Source organism: Meleagris gallopavo, chromosome Z (genome assembly GCF_905368555.1).
Source record: "Meleagris gallopavo chromosome Z, MGAL_WU_HG_1.1, whole genome shotgun sequence".
Classification (NCBI taxonomy): Eukaryota; Metazoa; Chordata; class Aves; order Galliformes; family Phasianidae; genus Meleagris; species Meleagris gallopavo.
In genome coordinates, this window is record NC_139435.1 from 12,192,372 (window position 1) to 12,217,034 (window position 24,663).

The window sequence follows — 24,663 nt, forward strand, 5'->3', positions numbered from 1 at the left end:
AATGAGTAACACATCATGGATCCTGGCTCAGTGTACATTTCCCAGTTAGGTTTTTGTAAAACAGAAAATTCCTTTGTCATCTCTGTATTAGCTGGTTTCTTAATTGGAGATAAGTAAATAGATGGATCCTGTCTCTAGAAACAGAGAGAAAATCTCTTCAGAAAGTTCCACTTTCAGTCAGTCAGTGATTTAAGCTGTTGAGCAGTATTTGGCCTAAAGTACCTTGCTCTTTTCCAAGTTCACCAGCTTCTTGAGAGTAGAGGAATTGTGAGAGATGGGGAAGGACGAGACAGTAGGTTAACTGGTTGTTCACTGCTGCTGACTAATGGCTGTCTCTGGAGAAGCTCTACCTTGCATTTTCACTAATGTTACCTACTGCTAAATATGTGTATAATTTTTTAATTTTGTAGAAAATTGCTAAATCACGTGCTTCTGTCATTACTTTTCAGATATTACTATTCAGTATCCTCAGTTCTATGGCTACTCATATATTACCTTTGAACCACTGAAAAATTCCTATCAGACATTTCAAATTACCCTTGAATTCAGGGTAAGTTTAAGCAATTCTATGTTATTTTAGGTGCTTTGGATTTTTCACTTATTCTGATATTGATAGATTCATAGCATCAGAGAATGGTTTAGATTAGCTGGGACCTTAAGGATCATTGAGCTCCAATCCTGTATTGTCATATTGTGGATAGCAGGATACTAACTTTGTTTCAGTACAGTTTTTAATGCAACTGTGTTGAACTTATATATAAGCTTCATCCCTAAAGATCTATCTTTATGTTCAAGGGATGCAAACTACTTGGGTAATCTAGATGCAGTGTTTGTGTCCATTATTATCCAAATTAGGACAGAGCTGACAGGTCTGCCTGAAGAGAAGGCAGCATTTGTAGATGAGCTCTCATTTACATCCTGTGCAAGGCAGTCTGGCTACCATCTCAGCCCAGATACAAGCCTGTTGTGGAGCGTTAGTGACCTGTTGCCTCATGTGGTGATCTAACACTCTTCTGGCAATTTGTCAACTCAAACTGTAGGATGGCTGTGAAAAGCCACTGCATCTGCTGCTATGCACATATGGATAAATCTTGCCTGCCCAGGTTATTTGGCTTGAAAAGCGTCAGATTCTCTGAAGGTGTGAAGTAGGGTGTGTATATTCATGTGTGGCAAGTCTCATATCTCTACACTTAACAGACTTGCTAAGATGTCCTTGCTAGAGTCTGTACTCAGATGTCTCATATGGGACATGTCTGACAGCTTCTAATCCTTTCTAGCTGTTGCTAGATCTGATAGTGTCATTCTGTTTATGGAGGAGATATTCTTAAATCATTTAAGCATTAAGACAATGTGTCCTAGGCTCTTCTTAGTCAGGATTCATAATGGATTGACCATGTTTTTACAATTTAACTCCTTTTCTGGAGAAAATTCCGCCGGTAGTACTTACATTTATCTGTCATTTTGAGGCTTAGTCATTGATTTTTCATGTTGATACTGTCATTGTAGGCTGAATCAGAAGATGGTTTGCTACTCTACTGTGGGGAAAATGAACATGGCCGTGGTGATTTTATGTCACTGGCAATCATCCGACGGAGTGTCCAGTTCAGGTAAAAGATTGATTTCCAGTAAGCTCATCTTTACTCTCAATCTGATGTAAAGAGAAGAGGACACTGCTACCTCCTGGGACACTTTAGGTGATAAATTACTGTCCTGACTTTCTGTCCTATGCAGTGCGCAAAATGGATAGTATTGCTTCAATGTGCAGTTCCTACATATTTTCTTATATAATCCTTATTCAGTGTATGAATGTGTGCCCTGTTGAACTAATTGTACTCAGACCTTGGTGTAGAAGTACAATGACCAGTTTTCTTAGGGGCAGCGCATACTCAGTGTTTTTGCGTCACAGCAAAAGGAGTTGCAGATCATATAACACAGTAAAGGATATTAGGCCAGCAAGGGTTCTGGAGCTTTCATCCCATATTCCTTGTTTGGATGGAAGATGCAGTTTTTTTATATGATGAGGGAGAGTGTTTCTTGCATTGCCATTGATATGAAGTGTGAGAAGGAGTCTCTCAAGGGTCTCCTCATTTAGAAGACTGACTCCTTAGAAAGTGGGGAAAACCAAAGTGGGTCTTGTTAAAGCTCTGTTTCTGTTCACCTTCTGCACTGAACAGCAATCAGAGAAAATGGCATGTGTTGTGCGTGGTCAGCTCCACAGAGACTCTGCTGGAGGTCTCCTTGTCAGTCTGCGCTGGAAGTCTTGAGTTTCATACGGAGCCCCAGAGTTATTAATACAGAGCTTCTTTTTGCCAGGCTGCTGGCAAAATTCCCAAGATAAATTACTGTGATACCAGGAACTCGGGTTGTAATACCGTGCATCTTGAAAGAACTTCAGCTGTGAAAAAGCTTTGCGATGCACTTGATATAGCTGGAAACTTCAAAACTTTCTCCATGAGGGATAATACAACTTGAAACCTGGAACAGATCAAACTTAGACCTCCTGTCTAATTTTCCTGTTGCCTGTTAATATCATCTGAGAAACAGAGATGTTACCAGAAGAGAAGGAAATATTCAGAAGTGTAAAAATGTTCGGTATTTGCTTCTTGAGGAATTGTCACCCTGCCCTCTCTGTCCACAACTACTAGGTATAACTGTGGCACTGGAGTTGCAGTCATAACAAGTGAAAACAAAATCAAACTGGGGAACTGGCACAGCATCACACTCTTCAGAGATGGGCTGAATGGCTGGCTCAGGATGGATAATGATGCTCCAGTCACGGGAAAATCTCAGGTAAGTAATCTTGCAGCTCGATCTAGGGCTCTCTCAATACTGTGATGGCTTTTTTTCTTGCCAGTAGAAATCTGATCAGATTTGAAAGCTCCACTTTCCATCATCAGTGTTGGAGCATTTCGTGTGAATCAGGATCAATGCGCAAATTACCTTTTTACATGAATAGATAGAATTCATGTAGATAGATATCCCAATGCTGAATCCCATCCAGGTTATCTTCCATGCTCCCTCCTTGCCCTGCATCCTACTCCTGCACTTCTTTCATTTTTCATAACAATCTGCTGTGAGAAATTTGCCAAGTTTTACAGCTGCTGGCTCTGTTAGTTTCTTTTTCAAGTCTCTGCTTTTCCACTTTCTCAACCAGAACAGATTGCTCATATGTGTGTTTGTGTATAGTTATGTACAATATACATATGGCCACACAAGATTTGTATAGTAGAGTATAAATAAATGTATACTACTAAGCACTATAATGGAGATAGGCATTCTGTGCTGACTAACAAGAATACCAACAGTTTCATATGAGACCACCAGGATAAAATATAATGCAGAAAATTGTCTTGATTTTCTCATCTCTTATAAATCAGAAAAGAGAAATAAAATAAAGACACAGGGGAAAAAAAAAAAAAAAAAAGACAATCGCAAATTGGTTTGGATGTCTTTCCTCTTCCTTTTGATAACAACTATTAGCTTGCCACCTAGCTTGCCATCCCTGGCACTAAAAAAGGAACTTCTAGTATATTATTGCTTTACACTTCCATGTGCAGGCTCTGAAAGAAAGAAAATCTCACGAACTAGAGTGATAGGAAGGATGAAGCTTGTCAGCATAAATGCTGTGTGCTTGGAGCCTAATGGCAAGAACTTCTGTTTCACATAGAGTGCTCATCAGCTGAAAATGACAGAGGAGAAGGATTTTAGTGTTGTCATGTATCACTATGTATTGCTGCAAGGCAATGTAAAAGGCAAATGTGATTCAGAGTGAGTCAGGAGATGTGTCCAATAGAGGGTTATGCTATTGCATAGAATTTTGGTGAGACGGCGTGTGGTTACCTGTACACAGAACAAGTTGGTGAGGAAGAGATGCAAAGAAGAGGATTGTGGTCCACAGAGTCTATTACCAGAAGAGTTTGATAGTGGACTGACACTTTTCTAACTGCATATACACCAGAAAAATAGTCAGTTGCTCCAGACGCAGCTCTCCACCAGAACTTGCAGCTCTGACAATGTTGTCGCTCCATTGATACTTCCTCAGCCCTTCCAAGTTAAAATTACCTGGACTGGTGTCAACAAATGGCAGTCATATCTGATCTGCTCTTTGGAGAGGTTCAAGAGTACCCATAAGAGGTGGAATGTGACAGACCTGTGCAGGAAAACATCAAGGGCTGTTGGAGCTGGCAATCAGTGGGGGAGAGCAGGAAGACTGTATGCCCACAGCCCTGCAAAATGCCAACCTATGAAACCCTGTGGATAGATGAACTCTCTGTAACCACAGGCTCCGCATGAATTATTTCACTGCTGAAATCCACATCCATTTGATGTGTTTCTGCAGTGTACTGTGCAGCATATGCTCACGAACTCAGTAACCTTGGCTAACTTAGCCTAGGAAAATGTAGCCCGTGGGAACAGGATTTATTATCATAAATACCATGGAGGCAGGGCAGGACTGAAAAGTCCAGAAAGTGTCTGGGCTAGTGATCAGCTCTCAGGACACACTAGACAAAATTTAGTCATGAATAAAAGCAGGAATTTTAAATGTTTTATTCTAGAGGTCACAGATGTTTTGAAACAGCTTTTGAGTAGGAGGCAAAAGAAATATTTTCATCAGTTAATGAAAAGAATTATGACTCAGTTGCCCACATTATGGAGGGGTATAAATTAATGACCAAAAAGGTACATTTAGGCCTTTTTTCATTCCTTCCTATGTGTTGCAGTAGTGCAAGGAAACTTGTATGTGTAGGTTTCCATAGGTAAGTTGAGATCAAGTAAAAGATCAGGCGTAAATTTAGTGCTAGTAAAGTGAGCAGAATCCCCTTGAAGTTGTAGTGGTATCAGATTATGTTTTGTCTTGGTTTTTGCTGTTATCTTATTTCATTTGATTGTTATTCAACTCTCAGCATTTGCTGAGTTCTGTCCAAATGGCAGCACCATATTGGTCTGTGTCCCCCAGGGCTGAGTTGAGAAGACAAGCAATGTTGGCAAAAGCAAAGGAAGAAATTGCAGCAAAAGACAGATATCCAGAAAGATCCATTAAAACACAGTGATTTTCAAACTTTATATTTTGCTTTAAGTAGCTCATGTTATCATAATGGATGTAGGTGCAAAAAGTAGCATATTTTAAATGTTATTCAATTATAGATGGAGCAGGGGAATAAGCAGTGAAAAGGACATCAATGAGCAGCCTGTTTATCCACTGGGGCAAATCTTCATTGATTACGTACAATAAGTACAGCTTAATTAGTTACCCTATATTGCGTCTGTTCTATATTATGTTGTGTTATGTTTTCCCTTTAGGGCCAGTATAGTAAAATTACCTTTCGGACTCCCTTCTACGTTGGCGGTGCCCCCAGCGTGTATTGGCTGGTCAGAGCTGCAGGCACCAACCGTGGATTTCAGGGCTGTGTTCAGTTTCTCAGCATTAATGGGAAAATGATTGATATGAGACCCTGGCCTTTAGGGAAAGCGCTCAGTGGTGCTGATGTAGGTAAGTGTAACAGTGTGCAGTCTTTAATCAGTGCTAAACCACTCACCAGTTTTTTTGTTTTTTTTTAGCCTGACAAAAAATTGAGCAGTCGTATAAGTTTGAGAGTGGGAAGTTCTGATTCCAGTTTTTAGCATGACATTTCTCTGTGCTATTATGCTGTAGCTGGGTCTGTTGTAGGAGGCTTTTACCAAACTGTCCATGTAAACATCAATCAAATATACTGCAAGCCCTTGTCCAACACAATGGTTAAACAAACTCCCACGAGCAAGCAGAAAACTCATTGTTTTTGATGTAGTTATTTCTACAGTTTTTTTGCCAGCATCTTCTAGGCTACCTTTCCATGCCACTGACTGACACAGTCATCAGCAGAAATCAATAGAATGCATGCTGTGTTTGTGCAAAGCACTATGGACACAACAAAATGTGTTTTGCCTATAGGCATAATTTCACTTCTCCAAAGCAACACAATAATCTTTCAGATCCAAGCAGTGCTTTGGCCATTAAAAGGACTTTTCCCATGAAAACCCATTATTGTTGAGGCAAATAGGCTTTCTTGTTGACCATCCATTGTTTTCAGTTTCAGGATCACACTATTAAAAATACATATATATCAATTCTCTCAATAGCTCTGGAGGGTGGTGTATAACATTTTCTCCCTTTCACAGAAGAAAAGATGGAGAAGTAGGGAAGTTAATTAACAAGTCGTGTCTTCTATATATATTTAGTAATCCCTACTTCATCTATGTAATGGACAATCAGAAAACAACAAAATCCTTGCTTTAATGGCATCCCAATCTAAACAATTTAAGTGGAAGGGTAACGCCCAGGTCAGAAAGCGATTAATGAAAGCAGGAAATAGATTCCATATCATTGAATGCTCTCTGCCATGCTTCATCCACAAAGTCATCTTTCTTCTCTTCTATAGCTTTGCATTTGGCTTCTCAAGAAGGAAGTGATTAATGAGTAACTTCCCAACAATCGCCCTGTATTCTTTAGATAACATGACTGAACTTCTGTGCTACACAGGAGGAGAATAGTGCAGCCCAAGAAACAGATAGTGAAAGAATAAGGCTTTGGAAGCAGACAGTAATTTCATGATAGAGTGAGAATCTATGAAATTTATATAGATAGATGAAAGCCCTGCTGAAATTCTCCAAGTCCTGATCTCTATTGCCTCTTGTGATGCAGCTGGCTTCATTCCTATCTAGGGATGCTTCACATGCTACTGCATTAAGAATCAACATCACTGAAAATAAATGCTGGGATCTGCCATGTGTGACTCAAAACTGAATGATAGAGCCCTACTGTCCTTACATGGCTGCACACTCTTATTTGATACTACACCAGGAGAGATTTGCAAGCAATATATGATACATTAAGCTTAAAATAAATAAATTTCAAGTGAACTCTACTGAAGTTTAGGGTTAGTTTTTGCTAGCCTGTCTTTTGTTTCTTTTTCTTTAGTACAGCGTATAAATCATGAATGTTGTGATTTACGGACCACAGCACTAAGGGCAGGCAGGAGAGAGGCCACCCAGCCCCTGTGCAGGACAAGCCGCCAGTACATGATGCTGTGAGAGCAGCCTGGCAGTACATACCATGACTGCCCCAGCTCAAACTGGCTCTCAAACCAGAGAGCCTACAGCTTGTCTGACCACTGCTGCTGTCTTCCTTCTTTCCTGGTACTTAAAAGTTCCAATTCGGTCTTTTTGAAAATACTACCAGCATTGTTAGTACAGCAGATAACGACGAGCATTGCTTGAGTTTCCTAATTATGTCTCAGACCTGATGAATTTCTAGTTGTCCCATATCTTGGCTCAGTTTCCCATCCATAAAACAAGCTGGTACTGCTCATTTCTGTCTCTGCAAACAGTGATGAGTACATGAGAGTTCTCTCAGACCAGAGAGCTCTTGTAGCCATTGAGAACTTCATCATAGGCCTGGAGAGAACCTTCAGGAAAGGTGCAGGTCATCATTACAAAACATTCGCTGTTGTGTAATAACATTGAACATAGAATTTTTATATAAAATAATTTATTTAAACTCTGTAACAGTGACCTTTTAAATTACAGAATCACAGAATGGCCAGGGTTGGAAGGGACCTCAAGAATCATGAATCTTCAACTCCCTTGCCACATGCAGGGCCACCAGCCTCCACATTTAATACTAGACCAGGCTGCCCAGGGCCCCATCCAGTCTGGCCTTGAACACTACCAGGGTCGGGGCATCTACAACCTCTCTGGGCAGCCTGATCCAGCACCTCACCACTCTCTCTGTACAGAACTTCCCCCTGACATCCAACCTCAATCTCCCCTCCCTCAACTTCAAACCATTTCCCCTTGTCCTGTTGTTATCTATCCTTTCAAAGAGTTGATTCCCCTCCTGTTTGTAGGCTCCCTTTAGGTACTGAAAGGCTGCAATGAGGTCACCCCACAGCCTTCTTTTCTCCAGGCTGAACAAGCCCAGCTCCCTCAACCTGTCCTCATAGGGGAGGTGCTCAGTCCCCTGATCATCTTTGTGGCTCTTCTCTGGACCCTCTCCAACAGCTCTCTGTCTTTCTTGTACTAGGGGCTCCACACTTGGATGCAGTACTCCAGATGGGGCCTCACAAGAGCAGAGTAGAGGGGGACAATCAACTCCCTGTCCCTGCTGGCCACCCCTCTTCTGATGGAGCCCAGGATACCATTTGCTTTCCGAGCTGAATTCCATTGAAATACAGTTAGATGAAAAGCACTGGCAAGATTTCCATTTTCCTCCTGCCCCATTTCAGTGTGGTGATTGGAACAGAGCTCAGAAGGGAAAATGATGGCTAAATGAGCATCCCACAGCTGGGTGTAGGGCAGCCATTTCGAAAGGTCTCGTTTCACACAGAAGGAGAATTTGTTCCCATCCAGTGTGCTTATGTTGTGCCCCTTGGTTGAACCCTGAGGCCCTGTCTAATGAGGGCTGCACTCAGGCCTCAGTGCATTACAACATGGCCATTTAGGCCCACGTTGTCGGCATTGCCTGAACACACCTGTGTCATCTCAGGGGTGATATCCCAGCATGCCTTAAAGTCTGTGTGCTGTTCATAGTTTGACATAAATGCTTTACACCTTGACATGCTCATGCTCATCTACTACACATGTATTATATGGACTTTCTTAATGTACAAGATCAATTTGTTACTGCCAGAGGGAAATACGTGTGCAGAAACTAAAATAAAGGAAAAAATAACATCAGCCCACACTTCATTAGACGTACACGTGATCACTGAATAACCCAGCTTCGCATGTAGCTCTTTTAGAGGGAAAAAAGCAAATTATTTATTCTATAGCATAACTGCAGCAAAAAGAATCTATTTCAAGTGATGAGCTGATAGAGCAGAAACAGTTATTAAAAAACCCGAATGTTGATGATACAAATTCCTTTTAGGATAGACAAGAGGGCTGACAACCTCATTTTAGTTTATAAGATTAACTGATGATGATTAACATCTTCCAGGCTTACCAAGGCACAAACTTACAGTGAACAAAGAAGCACTTACAGTAATTGAAATAAAACAAATCACAGTGCTTCTAAACAATTTATACAGTTTTCAACTAACACTTAAGAGAAAACAAAGGTAGGAGTGAGGATGGAAAAAAAGTATTCTGGGGAATGATTGAAAGGCGTGACTGTCATGATTTGCTAATGAGGGCTTATTTCTGCTAATTTTAAGGTTTCTCCCTGGTCTGGTACAAAGCCAGTGCTGAAAGCAAGCTACTTTGGCTGAACTATATATAGTTTTACAAATGGGGGAAGAATCTGGGATGGAGAGCAAGTTGTATTGATTAGTTGCAATCACCAACAACTAAATAAATCTTCTTTGACGAACTTCTCTGATAAATCATTACTGTGGTGCTGTATTTAGGTGAGTGCAGCAGTGGAATCTGTGACGAGGCATCCTGCATCAACAGCGGTACCTGCACTGCAAGCAAAGCAGACTCGTACATTTGCCTTTGCCCTCTTGGATTTAAAGGTCACCACTGTGAAGAAGGTGAGAGGATACTGGGTTGCCTGCATTTCTTTTTGTTATTTAGTGTTCAGAGTGTTTTCCAAATAGTGACATCCAAGGATGTCTTATGTTATTAATTGATAGAAGACAAGTACTCACTATTATTTCATCTTATTAAAATCACACATTCATATCCTGCCCTACACTCAGTCTGGGGCTACATCCAATCTCTATTTAATCAGAGATTCTTAAACTTGGCCTCTGATTTAAATTAACTATTTAATTTAACTATAATTAAGCTTCTCAGTCTCACTTCTCAGCTCCACAGCTGCACAATCATCCTAAAGAAATCCACAGTTTTGTTTTAACCAGCGTCAGTTTTGTATTCTAAATATAAAGGACCAAATATCAGTTTTATGTTGAAATCGCAGAGATTAAAATAACTAGTTACCAAATTAATGCTTGGAATATAGTTTTTCATGATGCCACCCATTGCTTATTACTTTGAAAATCACTGCAGTAAATGTCTACAAAGATGTATTAATTACAGTAAGGCACAAAATTTTCTAGTACATAAAGCATCCTTGGGAGAAGGAGAGATAAAGGAGTTAAGTGATGCTGGCTATGATAAAAAATATTTCTAATTTTGATGATGAAATTCCTCAGTTGTTTCCTATTATGTTAGCTTTAAGCACAAAATAAAGAGCACTGATATTGGTTGGTAGTCACTCACTTATGTTTGAGCCTCAAGTGACCTACTTGTGTATTCTGGATTTCCAGCACTCACCCTGGCCATACCTCAGTTCAACGAATCCTTAAGATCGTTTGCTAGCACACCCTGGCCTTTGGAACCACAGAACTATCTTTCCTTCATGGAGTTTGAGATGACATTTCGTCCAGATTTAGAGACTGGTGTCCTTTTGTACAGCTACGATACAAACAGCAAGGACTTCCTCTCTATCAATATGGTGGCTGGTTACGTGGAGTTCAGATTTGATTGCGGCTCAGGAACGGCTGTCATCAGGTACAACCTCATTTCTTGTATTTCCCGTCCAACAATGCCACAGATCATTCCCAGGAGAGGAGTGAGTTGAAAAGAGGAACATTGTATAATGAAGTATGGGAGCCCATATGTTTGTACTGCCTGCTTCTTCTAAGAAGGCACAGAAGCACTACCTGTACTTAAGGGGACATCATCTTTCTTTGTTTCAAAGCCTTCTCACTGTTTCCACATCATGTCACTGTCTTACTGCAGATGTTATTTTTCTTTCTCTATGTTATTGCAGAAATTCATTCTTACCTCCATACATTGTGCCACTGGTAATTAGGAGGTTGATACATGTTTATACATATTTCTAGACACAGAATTGTACTGCAGCAGTCTTGTGATCGTCATCCTCCCTGGTCTCCTGTTGATTCCAGACAGTAAATACTGGGATGGAGCTGTCACAACAAGATACAACTGCAGGTCCCCTCTTTTGCATAGTCTTGTTTCTTGGGAGATCTAAGAGTAATACCCAATTTACCTAGCAATCTTAAAGATTATTGTCTGATTTACATGAGTCACTCAGGCTCCCAGACAAAGACTGTCTGCGAATGATTTGTCCCATCCTAAAATAAAAGCGTAAGACAGGAGTAATGAGATGCCTCAAAAAGGATTTTTCTTTGTGTGTAAATGAGTGCCCAGTCCTTGAATACTTGTTCCCAGTGTTTGTAGAAAAGGCAGAGAGCTGAACAGAGGCACTCAGTACATTGGCTGCAGTCCCAGAAGTTACCAGTTTGACCAGACTGACCTAATATATAGAAATAATCTATGTAAAGCTTATGAAAAACATACACAGTGCCTGCAGGTCTTGTATATCATGTCTTTCCTGTGGACACTAGGAATTATGACTGTACTGCACTTAAGAGAAATATGCTGATTTTCCACTGAATGAAGACTAATACATACAAATTCACTCAGTTTATGAACTGAAAGATGAAATATCATTAGGACTAATGCAAAATAATGCACAATATCAACGATTCACAGCTGTGGAGATGCAGTTAGTGTTGTCAGATAGAGGAGGATTCTAGAATTATCATAGATAGTCCTGTGCAACCAACAGCTAGCTGCTTGGAGACAAATACAAAAATGCAATTAGAATGCAAAGAGTTCTTAGGAATGAAATGAAGAACAATGCATCTGCAAAAATTCATTATGCACACTGTCCTGAAAACTTCCTGCAGCTGTAGTCACTTAATTTCAAAAGAAATCAGCAGAATTAAAAGAAGAGGAATAGTGTCGATATCCAGGGAAGGGAAAGTAACAATTTCCACAAGTGGAAGATCCTTTCAAAGAGACTGATGGAAGTATAATTAAGATTTTGAAGCTGTGAATGGAACATGGAGATGAACAAAAAATGATTATTTTTTTTGTTTTGTTATTTGTGCGGGAATTAGAATAATTCCAGTGAAAATGCAAAACAAATAGTAACAAGCATAGAAGACTTTTTTTCCCAGACAGCACATAAATAAGTTGTGGAAACTAATCGTCACTGCATGTTTCAGATGCCAAAACTATAAATAGGTTCAGAAAAAAAACTTAGACAAATCCAAAGAAAGATCCATTGAGGGAGATCAAACACAATTGTACGGATGCAGCCTTCAACTCAGGAAATTGCTAAATAACATGTTGCCAGAAGCTTGGAGGATACATCAAGGAAAGTATCATTCCAAATTTGCCCTGTTCTTTTATCTGGCCAAACTGTCAGAAATATCTTATGAAAGACCTTTCCTCGAACCCAAAGTGGATCTTACAATAGCCTTCAATTTCTTTCTGATTACATCTAATTCCTCCTACTGGTAACCACAGTACTTTAAAGTAGATATCATTTCCTGGCCCAGGAATACTGTAGTGCTGCAGAACATCTTGGATTAAAGTTCAGCCAAGATGTATGGGGCTTGCAAAATGTGCTGAGAGCCACAAGCTTGTGCCTAAGGTTGGAAACTGCTCCTTTCTATTGGAAAGCACAAGAGAGAGCAGCACGCTAATTAACACTGAGTTGAGTGAAGTAGGGATGAGTCTGGTGTGATTGATAGGTAATGGGGAAGATTTTTGAGGCTGTCAAGATGAGTGGAGAATTGCTCCACACCTTAGAGAAGCTGTTAAACAGTAACTTAAATACACTTGTTTTCAGTGCATGTTGTGTCAATTGCATGGTCAGGCACTCAGACGAGGAAAGGACAAGTTTAAGGTTGGCTGTGCGTGATGAGTTTAACAAGTTTATGTTTAAGGAGGCATAGTACTGGTGCACAGAGCAATCTTTTTCAGACTTTAGATTTGAATCAAAACCCATGGATCCTGGTTCCTCTTATATTCAACTGATTACCATCTCTGCATGGCATTAAATTCATTTCTGGTGCTGTAACAAGTTTACTGACTACACCAAGCTAAGTGGTGCAGCTGACACGGTAGAAGGAAGGGATGCCATTCAGAGGGACTTTGACAGGCTAGAAAGGTGGGCCCGGATGAACCTGATGAGATTCAACACAGCAAAGTGCAGAGTTTTGCACTTGGGCCGGAGGAATCCCAGGCATCCATATAGACTAGAAGGAGCAGTCCTTGAGAGCAGCCCTGCAGTGAAGGACCTGGGGGTCTTGATGGATGAAAAACTTAACATGAGCCAGCAGTGTGCTCTTGCAGCTCAGAAAGTAAATAGTATCCTGGGCTCCATCAGAAGAGGGGTGGCCAGCAGGGACAGGGAGGTGATTGTCCCCCTCTACTCTGCTCTTGTGAGGCCCCATCTGGAGTACTGCATCCAAGTGTGGAGCCCCTAGTACAAAAAAAGACAGGGAGTTGTTGGAGAGGGTCCAGAGGAGGGCCACAAAGATGATCAGGGGACTGAGTACCTCCCCTATGAGGACAGGTTGAGGGAGCTGGGCTTGTTCAGCCTGGAGAAAAGAAGGCTGTGGGGTGACCTCACTGCAGCCTTTCAGTACCTAAAGGGAGCCTACAAACAGGAGGGGAATCAACTCTTTGAAAGGATAGATAACAGCAGGACAAGGGGAAATGGTTTGAAGTTGAGGGAGGGGAGATTGAGGTTGGATGTCAGGGGGAAGTTCTGTACAGAGAGAGTGGTGAGGTGCTGGAACAGGCTGCCCAGAGAGGTTGTGGATGCCCCGTCCCTGGTAGTGTTCAAGGCCAGACTGGATGGGGCCCTGGGCAGCCTGTTCTAGTATTGAATGTGGAGGCTAGTGGCCCTGCATGTGGCAAGGGAGTTGGAGATTCATGATTCTTGAGGTCCCTTCCAACCCTGGCCATTCTGTGATTCTGTGATTCTGTGACTTCTTGCTCCCTCCCTTCCTGTGCCCAAGCACACAAGCTTCAGGTGGGGTAATTGATTTTCAGCTCGGGCACTGACCACTTAACTCCGGGTGTCGTAGTGAACTTGTCCTGGCTGACGCACAAGTTGCTGTTATTTTGGTATAATTAACCTGTACTGTGCTGCCTACTCCAGTCATATCTTCATGGACCATACCAGTGCTCAGCCCTGTCTCCATTTTACATCCTCTTGATAACATGGGCAACTTGCACCCTGTCATCAGTTATGTCAGTTCTTAAATGAAATATGCATGCCCGTTTATGCAGTACCAGCTTAAAAGTCTGCTTCACTCTTCATCATAATGCTTCTCACCTATCTTTTGTCCTTCTTTTTATGGGGATACAGTTCTGGTCATCCTATCTCTTCCACATGACCAGGCTGTTAAATATTAGAATATGACTGGAACGCAACTACAATGTATTTGCAATTAAGGATGTGGAAAACTTATTTCAGTGAGTCAGAAGCAGCAGTAGGCTTGGGTTTTGCCATAAATGAGCCAAGCTGGAAGAAGCACAGTGTGTACAAGGTGCTCAGGAGGAAAAAGGGCTGCTAAGTGGACAGGTAAAGGCAAAACCAAAGTTATTTACCAGGATGTGAGAATTTGCTGTATCCCATGACCACGTATTGCAGGATCAAGAATTTCATTATATGGAGTATTTTCTAAGGTCCAGTTTGCCCTGGAAAAAGTGATCATTAGCCCATCAGCACACAAAGAATCAGAAGTTCCAGTACCGGAAGGAAGCACTACCAAATTCGTAGCTTTCAAAAACCCCACGAATCCAAGAAATATGAGGGCAGCTCCAAAAGTGATGCCTCCTATTTTATGAAGTTGGTCCACAATAGCAGAGCCGGATCTTGGTGGTACGGCAATAGAAACTGAACCTTCCCAACAATATCCTTTTTCATGTTGTTGCTGTGTGACAGATGGCAGCAGAGAGACAGTCTGACAAAATGGCATCTGACATGGGAGCATGTATGAAGCAAAGGTGTGTCACTGAATGGCACACACTGATGCTTGCTGTATATTTCTGGGAACCAAACAGTGGGTTCAAGTACAGTGAGGTGATACACAGTACATTTCAGCAGTGTGACAGTGATGCAGAATGCAAGCTGCGTTCTAGACAACCATGTACATTTTTACAAGCACGTCATGTAGGCTCTTGTTCATTGCTGGTGAAAATACATAGCTAATGATGGTCTCTGTGTGTTAAAATAGCACTTTTTGTAGCTGTGAATTTTCTCTATCAAATAGTGTCGTTGTGTTCTTTGTTTTGTAGTCACGAGTGTAGCTTGTGAATCTCAGGTGACAACACTGCAAGGCTCACTCATCCCTAATTGTAATTGAATTTAGCAAAGCAGATGGATTAGCATGACCCTAAACTTATCAGTAGAGGAGATAAAATATGTAGTGGCACTTACTAGGCATCCAAACTGGTTGGTTTTTTATTAAATATTTATATACTAAGGTGATGAAATTCTGTTACCTATTAATTTAACCCAAGTAATTAAACACTAAATGCTACCACACACAAAAAAAGGAAAAGGCACATACCATTGCTCAGTGATACGTGTTTTTTTCAGGTTCTCTGAAACAACTGTCAAAGTAATTATTGTTAATATCTTCCAAATAGAGACAGATAACGAACTTTGAAGAAATTTGAAGGAGCAACATAAATACAATAAAAATATTTCAAATTATTCAGAAATAAAAAAGGAAAGGAGCTCGTATTTGACATTTTGAAATCGATGCATCTTTTTTAAATCAGCATTTAACTCAATCTGAAAATATAAGACATTATTTTACCTGAAGCAATTTCATATTTATTTATACTTTCTCATAAAGAAAAAGCTAAAAAGTGCTGAAGTATCCCAAATAACACCGTTTCTGATTTTTTCAGCTTGACTATTGTATGAAACACAGGTTTTATCACTCCTGGGAGAATGGCTGCAAATCATCATTTAGACATAAAATGTTTTAACTACTATACTAAATGGCAAATTTTGTAGAACTTGTGAAGGGGAAAACATTTTTTACCGTTAAATACTCTGCTATTCGAATTGAACCAATCGATATTCTAAGAACAGTCTTCAAAGACTTGCTTTGAGACTGGTGAATGCAACTGGGGATTATTGTTCCCGTCCAGGATTTCACCACATCATTAGGATCATATTTTAGCTAGTTCCCCTAAATGTACAGGCTTCTTGTGTGTGTGTGGATGTCACTGGAACAAGATGCATAAATAGAGCTGATAAGCCAATACAAAGCACTTCTGTTTTAAAAGCGAAGGGGGGATGTGGGGCTAAAATGAACATTAAATGGGAAATTTTATCTTCAGGCTTATGTCATCATGAAATAAGAATGTATAACTGAGCCAAAAAATTTCCTTTACACTTTACAAATGACTGAGCATAAAAAGTAATTCAGAGCTGGATGAAGTGAATTCTGATTATTTAGATGTTTCTTTTATAAACAAGAGTAAAGAGATAGTTGTTTGTGGTAGGAACACAATCTTATTTTCTTTAGTGATAAGGCTCAGAAATTATGTTTCTTCCTTGTAGCTAAAGGGAAATTTGATGGATTATTATTATTTTAAGCAAATAATCCCAAGGGAAATTGACTTTTAACATGGAGTTATTTGAAAATATCAGAAGGACAAAAGTATAAAACACTTAAATCTTTCTTCCTTTTAAAATAGGAGTGAAGAACCTGTCAGTCTGGGTCAATGGCATGAGCTGCGAGTGTCTCGCACTGCGAAGAATGGTATCCTACAAGTGGACAAACAAAAGCCTGTAGAAGGCATGGCAGAGGTGAGCATGTGATCTAAGTTGTCATTAATATATATATGAATATATATATGAATACAGCTGTTAGTTTATAGAATAATCACATGATAAGCCAACAGGCTGCTGTCAAAGCTCTTACAAGCTGACAAAAGTACACTTTAGGGACACATTTCCTTATATAACATTGTCTTCCCTGTAAGTACAAGAATTCTATAAAGGCAGATGAAACCATGGCTTTGCCTGCTCACACTGTGCAGCTGAACTCACATTTCTGGGAGTTCATTCAAGTTCTTTAGGTTCTTTTCTTGGCTCTTAATTGTTCTGGCTGAGTCTGTTGCACTATGAAACTACACAGCATGAGATGCAGTGTCTTGAGAAGGGTGAAATGAAAAATCTGTGCACAAAGTCCTGTTTTTACCTCTCTGAATGTTGTGTTGGATAAGTAAGTCAAAAGAAAATTGTTTCTTTGTCTTATCCTTGCAAAAGCAACTTTTAAGGCAGAGTAAGGCCTGTCCCAGTCACACGGGTGACAATTCACATTTTATTCTTCCATTACTGAGAGGTCATAGTGAGTTTTAATAAGGTGAAATCATGCTTGCAAGAAGCCAAGCAGGGTATTTCACTTGAATACAGAGGTACTTCTTTATCCCAACTACCTGAGACCAGAGCTGTCTTTTATTATAAAATGTCTTTTATACTTTCCTAATGAAAAGTCTGGCCATAAAGCCTGATTCTAAATTCTATTAGCAGAAGAATCTACTTTTCTTTCTTTTCCTTCCTTCCTTCCTTCCTTCCTTCCTTCCTTCCTTCCTTCCTTCCTTCCTTCCTTCCTTCCTTTTTAATGCAAATGAGGAAACCATTTAAAGGAAAGAGTTTTCTTGAAATGTGTAAATCAGTTGAAATTCCAGTTGTCTCTTAAGAAGCAGCTTGAGTAGGAAAATGTTCAAGCACAGTAGAGATTCCTCTAGAATGTGGATCAAGATGAGCATTCATTTTTTTCTGTAAGTGCTGCAGTATAGCTGCAGAAGGAGGTTGGCTGGGAGCTGTATTTGCATATGCATATAGCATTGCATAGTTATCCTGTCCTTACCTGGTAAAAGGTTCACACTAAGAAATTGATAACCCATCAGGTATCCCAAGCAAATACTTTTAGTAACTAATTCAAACCCAACTTTTCTTCCATTTTGCTATGGATTTACATCCCAGTTGTTGGAAGCGTTGACTGAGTCTCTGTTGCACAGACCTTGCCTTGATTTTAGCTTCACAAGCCTCATTTGGGTTCTATGTACCTCAGTGCACTGCGGACAGTTACATGTGCAGTCAGCAGTCAGAATGTGGGCTGAATAAGTAAGTAAGGAGAAAAGAAACTTGGTATTGCTTCAAAGATCTCTTTTGACTCTTCCTACAGTTTTCTCATTTTGAAATGTGGGAGATTTTTCAGCTAGCTCGAAGAGGATAAAGTGTGGGCATTAAGAACTGTCCTGTGGTAGCTTTCTTGACAGAATTGCACGAAGATATGAAGTTAGTAGAAGTAATGTGACATTAAATAAGCTATAATATCTAATGTAAGACAAACCAAAGAAACAAGCATTGCTCCAGCTACTCTGATAAAATGCTATTCCTGTGTTTCTTGCAGGGGGCTTTCACACAGATTAAGTGCAGCTCTGAGATATTTCTTGGTGGAGTCCCCAGTTATGATACGGTGAAGAAGAACTCTGGGATCCTTAGACCCTTCACTGGGAGCATTCAAAAGGTATGTGCTAGAGTAACATGCTGAAGTTATTTATTTCCATCTCCTCATATATCCCACCCAGGGGACTCTTTAGGTGTAAACTTGACCTCATAGCACTGACAGTATCCAAAATAATCACCTCTGAAGCACAACATGAAATGATAAAACACATATTTCACAATGGAAATTCTTTCTAACTTGAACAGCTGGTAAGTGTTTTCCTAATTAGTTTCTGCACTAAAGAGAGAGCAAAAGCCATGCAGGACCGAGTAGAGATAGATGCATAATCCTCTTTCTAGATTAGAGTCCTGGAAGTGTTCTTTAGCATTACATACATATATAAATAAATAGAAGAAAGATCCTCAGGTACTTCAAGGAATGCACACTGAGATGCTAAACACATGATAGAACCAGTACAATAATGAGCAAATAGATGCAAATTTAAGTGGCTTCCAGATCAGCTAGAATAATGTTATACCACCCAACGGTTGCTCTCCCCTCTTTCCCTTTATATGCTTTTATGTGGGGTGTATGAATCATAGAATTGTAGGGATCAGAAGGGACCTCTGGAATCGTTGTGTCCAACTCCCATGGGAAATATTTTTTCATTGTTGGCAAGCTCTGTGCATGATATTCTACATTTGCATAGGTGTAATCCTCTTCTGGAAAAGAGATACATAGTAATAAATCATTCTGAATAAGTACTTAAACGGGACTTCAGGTTGAATTAATTAATTAATTAATCTAGCTTAACCACAACTAAAATAATTTGTATAATGCCCAAAAATTGGCCTTGAATTTTCAGTATTTAAAATGAGGAAATATTTGCATCAACTTTAATTAACAAGTATAAAACCCTGGTAATGCATGTCATAATAATTAATCAAGGACAGAAGGATAATTTCAATGGTTAATGGTTTCATCCAGCGATCGAGATCTACCATTTTTCAGTATCTGTGTCAGTTATTTAGTGGAAAACATGAAATACAAGAGAACTGAAAGAATCAGTAATAGCGGTGAGATAAGGTCAGTCACACGAATATGTTTGGAAAGGTGAATTGAGAAACATTGTGTGATTTGAACAACCAGGTAGGGAAGAAAGAACATAGGTCACACTTGCATGATGGGGGACTGTACCTAGAGTACAGAGGCATTGATGTTTTAAAAATGTGGAGCATGCACTGTTATTTTTCTGGTGTAGGTAAGACTATAGATGGGAAGTCAGGGAAGAGTACTGTCAGCCTCTCAGGCACTGGAGACTAGCTGTGTTCACACATAGCAGAATTTTGAAGAATGGAATAGAAATAAAGCTGCAAACATCCCTAAGCACTGGAAATATACAGGAAGGGCCTAAGATCTCAGTCTACTTACGGGACTCAGCTAAGGCTAAGGAATTGACTGATCATTTGTTGTGATCTGCTATTTCTGTGTGAGTATGAGATTTCTTCCAAACAAAGAAAGGCACAGAAACAAGGACTGAAGACAATCTAAATGCAAATCTAAATGCATAAATAACATACGCATTTTAAGAGTGGGAGCATGTTAACTGCTGGCACAATGTAGCTGGAAGTTAAAGAGGCTGGAAGGGTAATGGGCTCTTCACTTGTTGATATTCATGACAGGACTACTGTTGAAGTTGTTTAGCGCTGTCTCAGAGGATAAGGTCTTCATGCAATTCCCCCTTTCCAAATAAATGTCCTAAGATATTTGTCTGAGTTAATTGTGGTTTGAGTTGATAGTTAAAATTCTCACTTCTGACCTTGTTTGTGGAAATAGATTTCATATCTTGTTGTAGCTGAGGTCAGGAGCTGAATGCACAGATGTACTCTGTGGTGTCAGCTGCCATTATACAAATGTCAGTTTTACTGGAGGGTTACTGACACATTGGGAAAATCCCAGCATTTAACAATTCTCCTTGGTTTGTACACAGACTGTTTTGTTAAGTCATTGTGTTTTTCATCTTAACTCAAGCTTCTTTCCAGCAAGATTTGCTAAAAAGCAGTAGAAAACGTGAAAAACAAGCTCTTCTACATAGTGTTCCTGTTGTCAACACTAGTCTCTTGAGATATTCCTGATCTCAGAAACACTTTTCCTCAGCAATGCTCATCTGATTTTCCAGTCATAGCTCATGGCTCAGTATTTGGAGAACAGATCAGTAAATCCCACACTGCTTCTCTCCATATAGGGGTTGCCTAGTTCTCTGCCATGAAATGCAAAAGAAATTTATCTTCCACAGGTCAAAGTTGCAACAGAATTTGTTGGACCAGATCCTGGAAAACACTTTGATCCCAAGGAACAGATTGTTGGCCATATTTCAAGGATTACCTTTCTCTGAAGTCTTACAGAGAAGTCTTCTGACTAGCAGTGCAACATGAAAAGCCTTTAAGACTTTAATAAGCATTTTTTTTCTTCCTCCATTTCTTTCTTTTTAACCTCTAGATTATCTTGAATGACCGAACAATTGATGTGAAACAGGATTTCACTTTTGGAGTCAACCTAGTAAATGCTGCCCACCCCTGTGTGGGCTCTCCATGTGCAAATGGAGGCAGCTGTGTTCCCAAGAAGGACAGCTATGAATGTGACTGTCCCCTGGGATTTGATGGACAGCATTGCCAGAAAGGTAATGATGGCTGCATCTCAGTTCAGAATTGTTTGCAAAAATAGGGAGATATTTAACACCTACAATTGTTGCACACATTTCTTGAAATAGAAATCCTGGAGGACAAGGCCCCCTTTGCATTCATGCACGTTCTGTGAACCCAGGGAAGAATTCATTTTGTTATTTAGGAACCTCATAACTGTTATCCCAGCAAGGAGCAATAATTCATAGATAGCAGCCCATTATCAGATTGCTTGCAGTGCTCAGCATTGAATACTTCATATACCTCCCACCTCCCTGGTTACACAGACCATATAAAGGGGCAATTCCTGCCAACATCCTTCAGCCAGGGATTATTTTACATTCTGAAGCACGAGGATGGATAACCCTTGTAATTTAATCCTCCCTAGTACTAACGACACACTCTGCTCTCATATACAGCAAAGGCTAATCCTCTTATAGACATTACTACTCAGCAGTTTCAACATGTGCGCAAATCCTGCCTTACTACAGCAATGGAGACCACCAAAGAGGAAAGCCTGCCTAGGCACATGTAGTTTTCTTTCCTCAAAGCCACTGCAGTATTTCACTTCTCAGACTCAGGAAAACGTCCACATTGCATGAACAACCTTGAATAAAAGAATACATGTGATTCCACTAGGTGGAGGTATTTCCCTTCCATAAGGCTTGGTCTTGAAAAATCCCTAAGGCAATGCTTTCCTGTGTAACAGCAAACTAAGTTAAAAAGAGCTGAGTGACATTATTGTCTTCACCCACTCCTTCATTTATCACAGGCATAAACATCAAAGTGAAAAATAGTCGCTTTGGTTAAATCACAATGAATAGATTGACCTTTTCTTCCACAGAAAGACAGTGTCTTAGAACAAAAACATTTATTAAAAAACAATGCAAGAAACCCCTTCGCTTACGTTATTGCGGTCTAGCTAATAGCAGGAGCAGCGTCATTTATCCCAGCTTCTCAGTGGGGAGGAGGAATTGTGATTTTGCTGAGTGCTGCACTCCTGGCATCAAGATGGTAGCTGCAGCAATCCCAGGTCTCCAGAGTGAGCTAAGGCAAGAGGATGGCTTGCAGCTGGGGCATGTGACTGCCTGTTCATGGATGTGCAGAGAGTGCAGAAAGTTTCCTCCTGCACCTCTATCCAGAGCAATCCTTATGAAATCAGTGTAGCTAATTTCTCAGAGTTACCATTACCAGTATCTTGTCAGTAGGCTGTAGACAAAGCTAAAGCAGCATGCATGTGCATGGGCACCACTACTTTAGCACAGAGCTTTGGTTAGTGCACTCAGCCCCTGCAAGAAAGGCTGGCAGTGCAGACTCTATCCTGCTTGCTATAACTCCAGGTACTGAAAAAGCAAAGTGCTTGTGTGGTACTGTGCCTCCTTCTCCAAAGTAATATACATACTTCGAAAAACTCAAGTGATTTTGATATGAGATACAAGTTGGATGCTGTAGTGGATCATTCACTGAGAATTCGATAAAGTATTACTGGGATATTAATGATTTATATTTTCTGTCCAAGCTGTGATAAGCATTAAAGTTATTTGTGCTTGTAAGATGGAAGAGAACAGTGAATTGTCACTATGCCCTGTGTAGAGCTGATCCCTGCATAAGCCATGGTGAGTTGCTAATACTTGAAAACAGCAGAGAAATTTGGTGCTTGTCCCGTCTAACTGCATCTTTATGTGTTTTGGGCTGGCAAATACGTATAGTTGAGGTAAAACACTCATGTGTGCTGCCTTTGTAGGTGATTATACTTGCATATGCAAAGGGAAAGTGGGGATCATGTTTTTGTATGAAAGGTGGGCATGAAAGTAGATGGCCATCAAATGGGAGAAAATTATGCCATAGAAAAATAAAACCAGAATGTTCTTGTTTTGTTTTTTTTGCTGACTCACTGGAGAGTGTGGAAATTACTGCCTCAACAGTAAGTACTGCAAATGATATGAAAACTGCTCTGTCATTATGTGCCTGTGTCTGCTTTAGCAAGCTGGATGCTGGATTGCCATTTAGTCTGGCAATTTTCTGTCAATAAGCCAAAACATTTTCTAGCATTATACTGTACTTCCTTCAGACTTGAGCTCTGACATTTGAAACTGCATTCAGAGCACCTGCCGAGCACAGTGTGGTGGCTGCAGAGCTGATCCCTGCATTTGCAAAGCAGCATAGGCAGGCAGGTGCTTTGCAGTGCTAAGTGCTCCCTAGGTGCTACTACATGCACATGCTGTGCTGTACTTGTTCAGACTTCACTCCTGCTTGAGAGCTTCGGTGCCAACCAACAGCACAGTGATGAGCAGGGAGTGAAAGTGTTTATTAAGACATCTTGCTCATCCTACTCTCTTCCATTTGCAAATATCTTGCATGTATCAAAGTACTGCTTAACTTCACATGGTTTTCTGCAGTTACATACTATGCAACAGGTGAAGAGCATACTGAAGAGCAAGGAGAGATAAACATCCATGAGGCTTTACTCTGTAGAGGAAATCAGAGTGAGATCAAAAGCAAGGGCTGTGCACGGCACTAGCCCCTTCCCCTACTGAAGGCAGAAGCAGCAAAGCGGTAGGACCAGCACAGCCATGGTAGAGGGAGAAGGGCTGCTGACGCCCTTTGCACTCTTCTAGCATGGTCAGAGGCTGCCCAGTGCAGAAAGCATCAGACCCAGTGGGCAGCATCTGACTGTGCATAACACGTCTCACACTCTTCCAACAGCTCTGGCAGGCTGCAGGCTGTAGTGGCTTCTTTAGACACATTAGGCAGCTTTCCTGATTTTGCTACGGATGGAAACAGATATTTGTCACTACCTAATATTCTCACCCTTTGCACGAAGAGCTCAATTTTGTGTTGCTGTTTTTGGCTGCCAGACTACAGCAGTTGCTTTATGTCTGTGTCACAGTAAGCCCTTAAAGCCCAGACAGACTCAGTATTGTACAAAGAGAATGTGTGCATCCATGCTCTGAAAAGTGTGCAATTTATATGGATGGGATTAGGAATGGATTGAGGGGATTAGTTCTCAAGAGGAAAATAGGATGAAGTTAGCTATTCCATTGATTTTATGAAATTGGTTTATATTTATGCAACAGGCAGTCATGAGAGCTCAGCAGCTAGCTGTAGGCTGCTCACTCAAAATAAAGTCTGTTCAAGGCAGTGTTCACACCTTGCCACACACTCTGTGTCATGGATGTTCAAGGATTTGCATCACAAATCAAAGTTTTCCCAATGGGAAGCTCCATCGCCAGCATGGTTATGGTGCACGCTGACCTTGCAGCAAGGGCTGGGACTGCACAACACAGCTGTGCTAGGGGCTCTCCCTGGCAAGGTGCTGTGGAAGCATCAGTGAGCAACGCATACTCACCCTCCCGGATGGCACTGCTGTGCATGCTGATTGCATTGGTTGAGGGGCTTTGTACATTCTGTCAGCAGCCTTTGGAATACTGTCATTTGCTTTCAGGAGGCATAGAATGATGAAGGGCAGCTTGGATGTCCTCCCAGAGCTATCCTTTTTCTGTGATTCTGTTAGAGGTGCTAGGGCCACCATGGAGAATCAAGGAACAGGGAGTGAAAAATGTTGCTACATTTTCCCAGTACTTCATCTTTTCCTGCAGTGATGTTGAGTAATACATTAGGCCCTTGGCATGAAGTCAGTAGTTTGTCCTGCCTCAGCTACTACCCTTGCATTTACATAGAAACTAGCAGTGCTT

General features: G+C 40.6%; 1 protein-coding gene across 3 annotated transcripts in view; it reads left to right on the forward strand.

The window, feature by feature from the left end:
- Positions 1-24,663, forward strand: part of EGFLAM (EGF like, fibronectin type III and laminin G domains) — a 78,723-nt gene that overhangs the window by 47,297 nt on the left and 6,763 nt on the right. For 2 of the 3 annotated variants that reach the window (XM_085212706.1, XM_085212707.1), the window contains exons 10-19: positions 450-550; positions 1,507-1,607; positions 2,646-2,790; positions 5,302-5,491; positions 9,384-9,509; positions 10,248-10,491; positions 16,528-16,639; positions 18,252-18,368; positions 20,787-20,967; positions 22,869-22,892. In XM_085212706.1, the coding sequence (XP_085068832.1) occupies positions 450-550; positions 1,507-1,607; positions 2,646-2,790; positions 5,302-5,491; positions 9,384-9,509; positions 10,248-10,491; positions 16,528-16,639; positions 18,252-18,368; positions 20,787-20,967; positions 22,869-22,892 (1,341 nt within the window). The remainder of the gene's footprint in view (positions 1-449; positions 551-1,506; positions 1,608-2,645; positions 2,791-5,301; positions 5,492-9,383; positions 9,510-10,247; positions 10,492-16,527; positions 16,640-18,251; positions 18,369-20,786; positions 20,968-22,868; positions 22,893-24,663) is intronic. The other variant, XM_019610170.2, reaches the window with a different exon arrangement.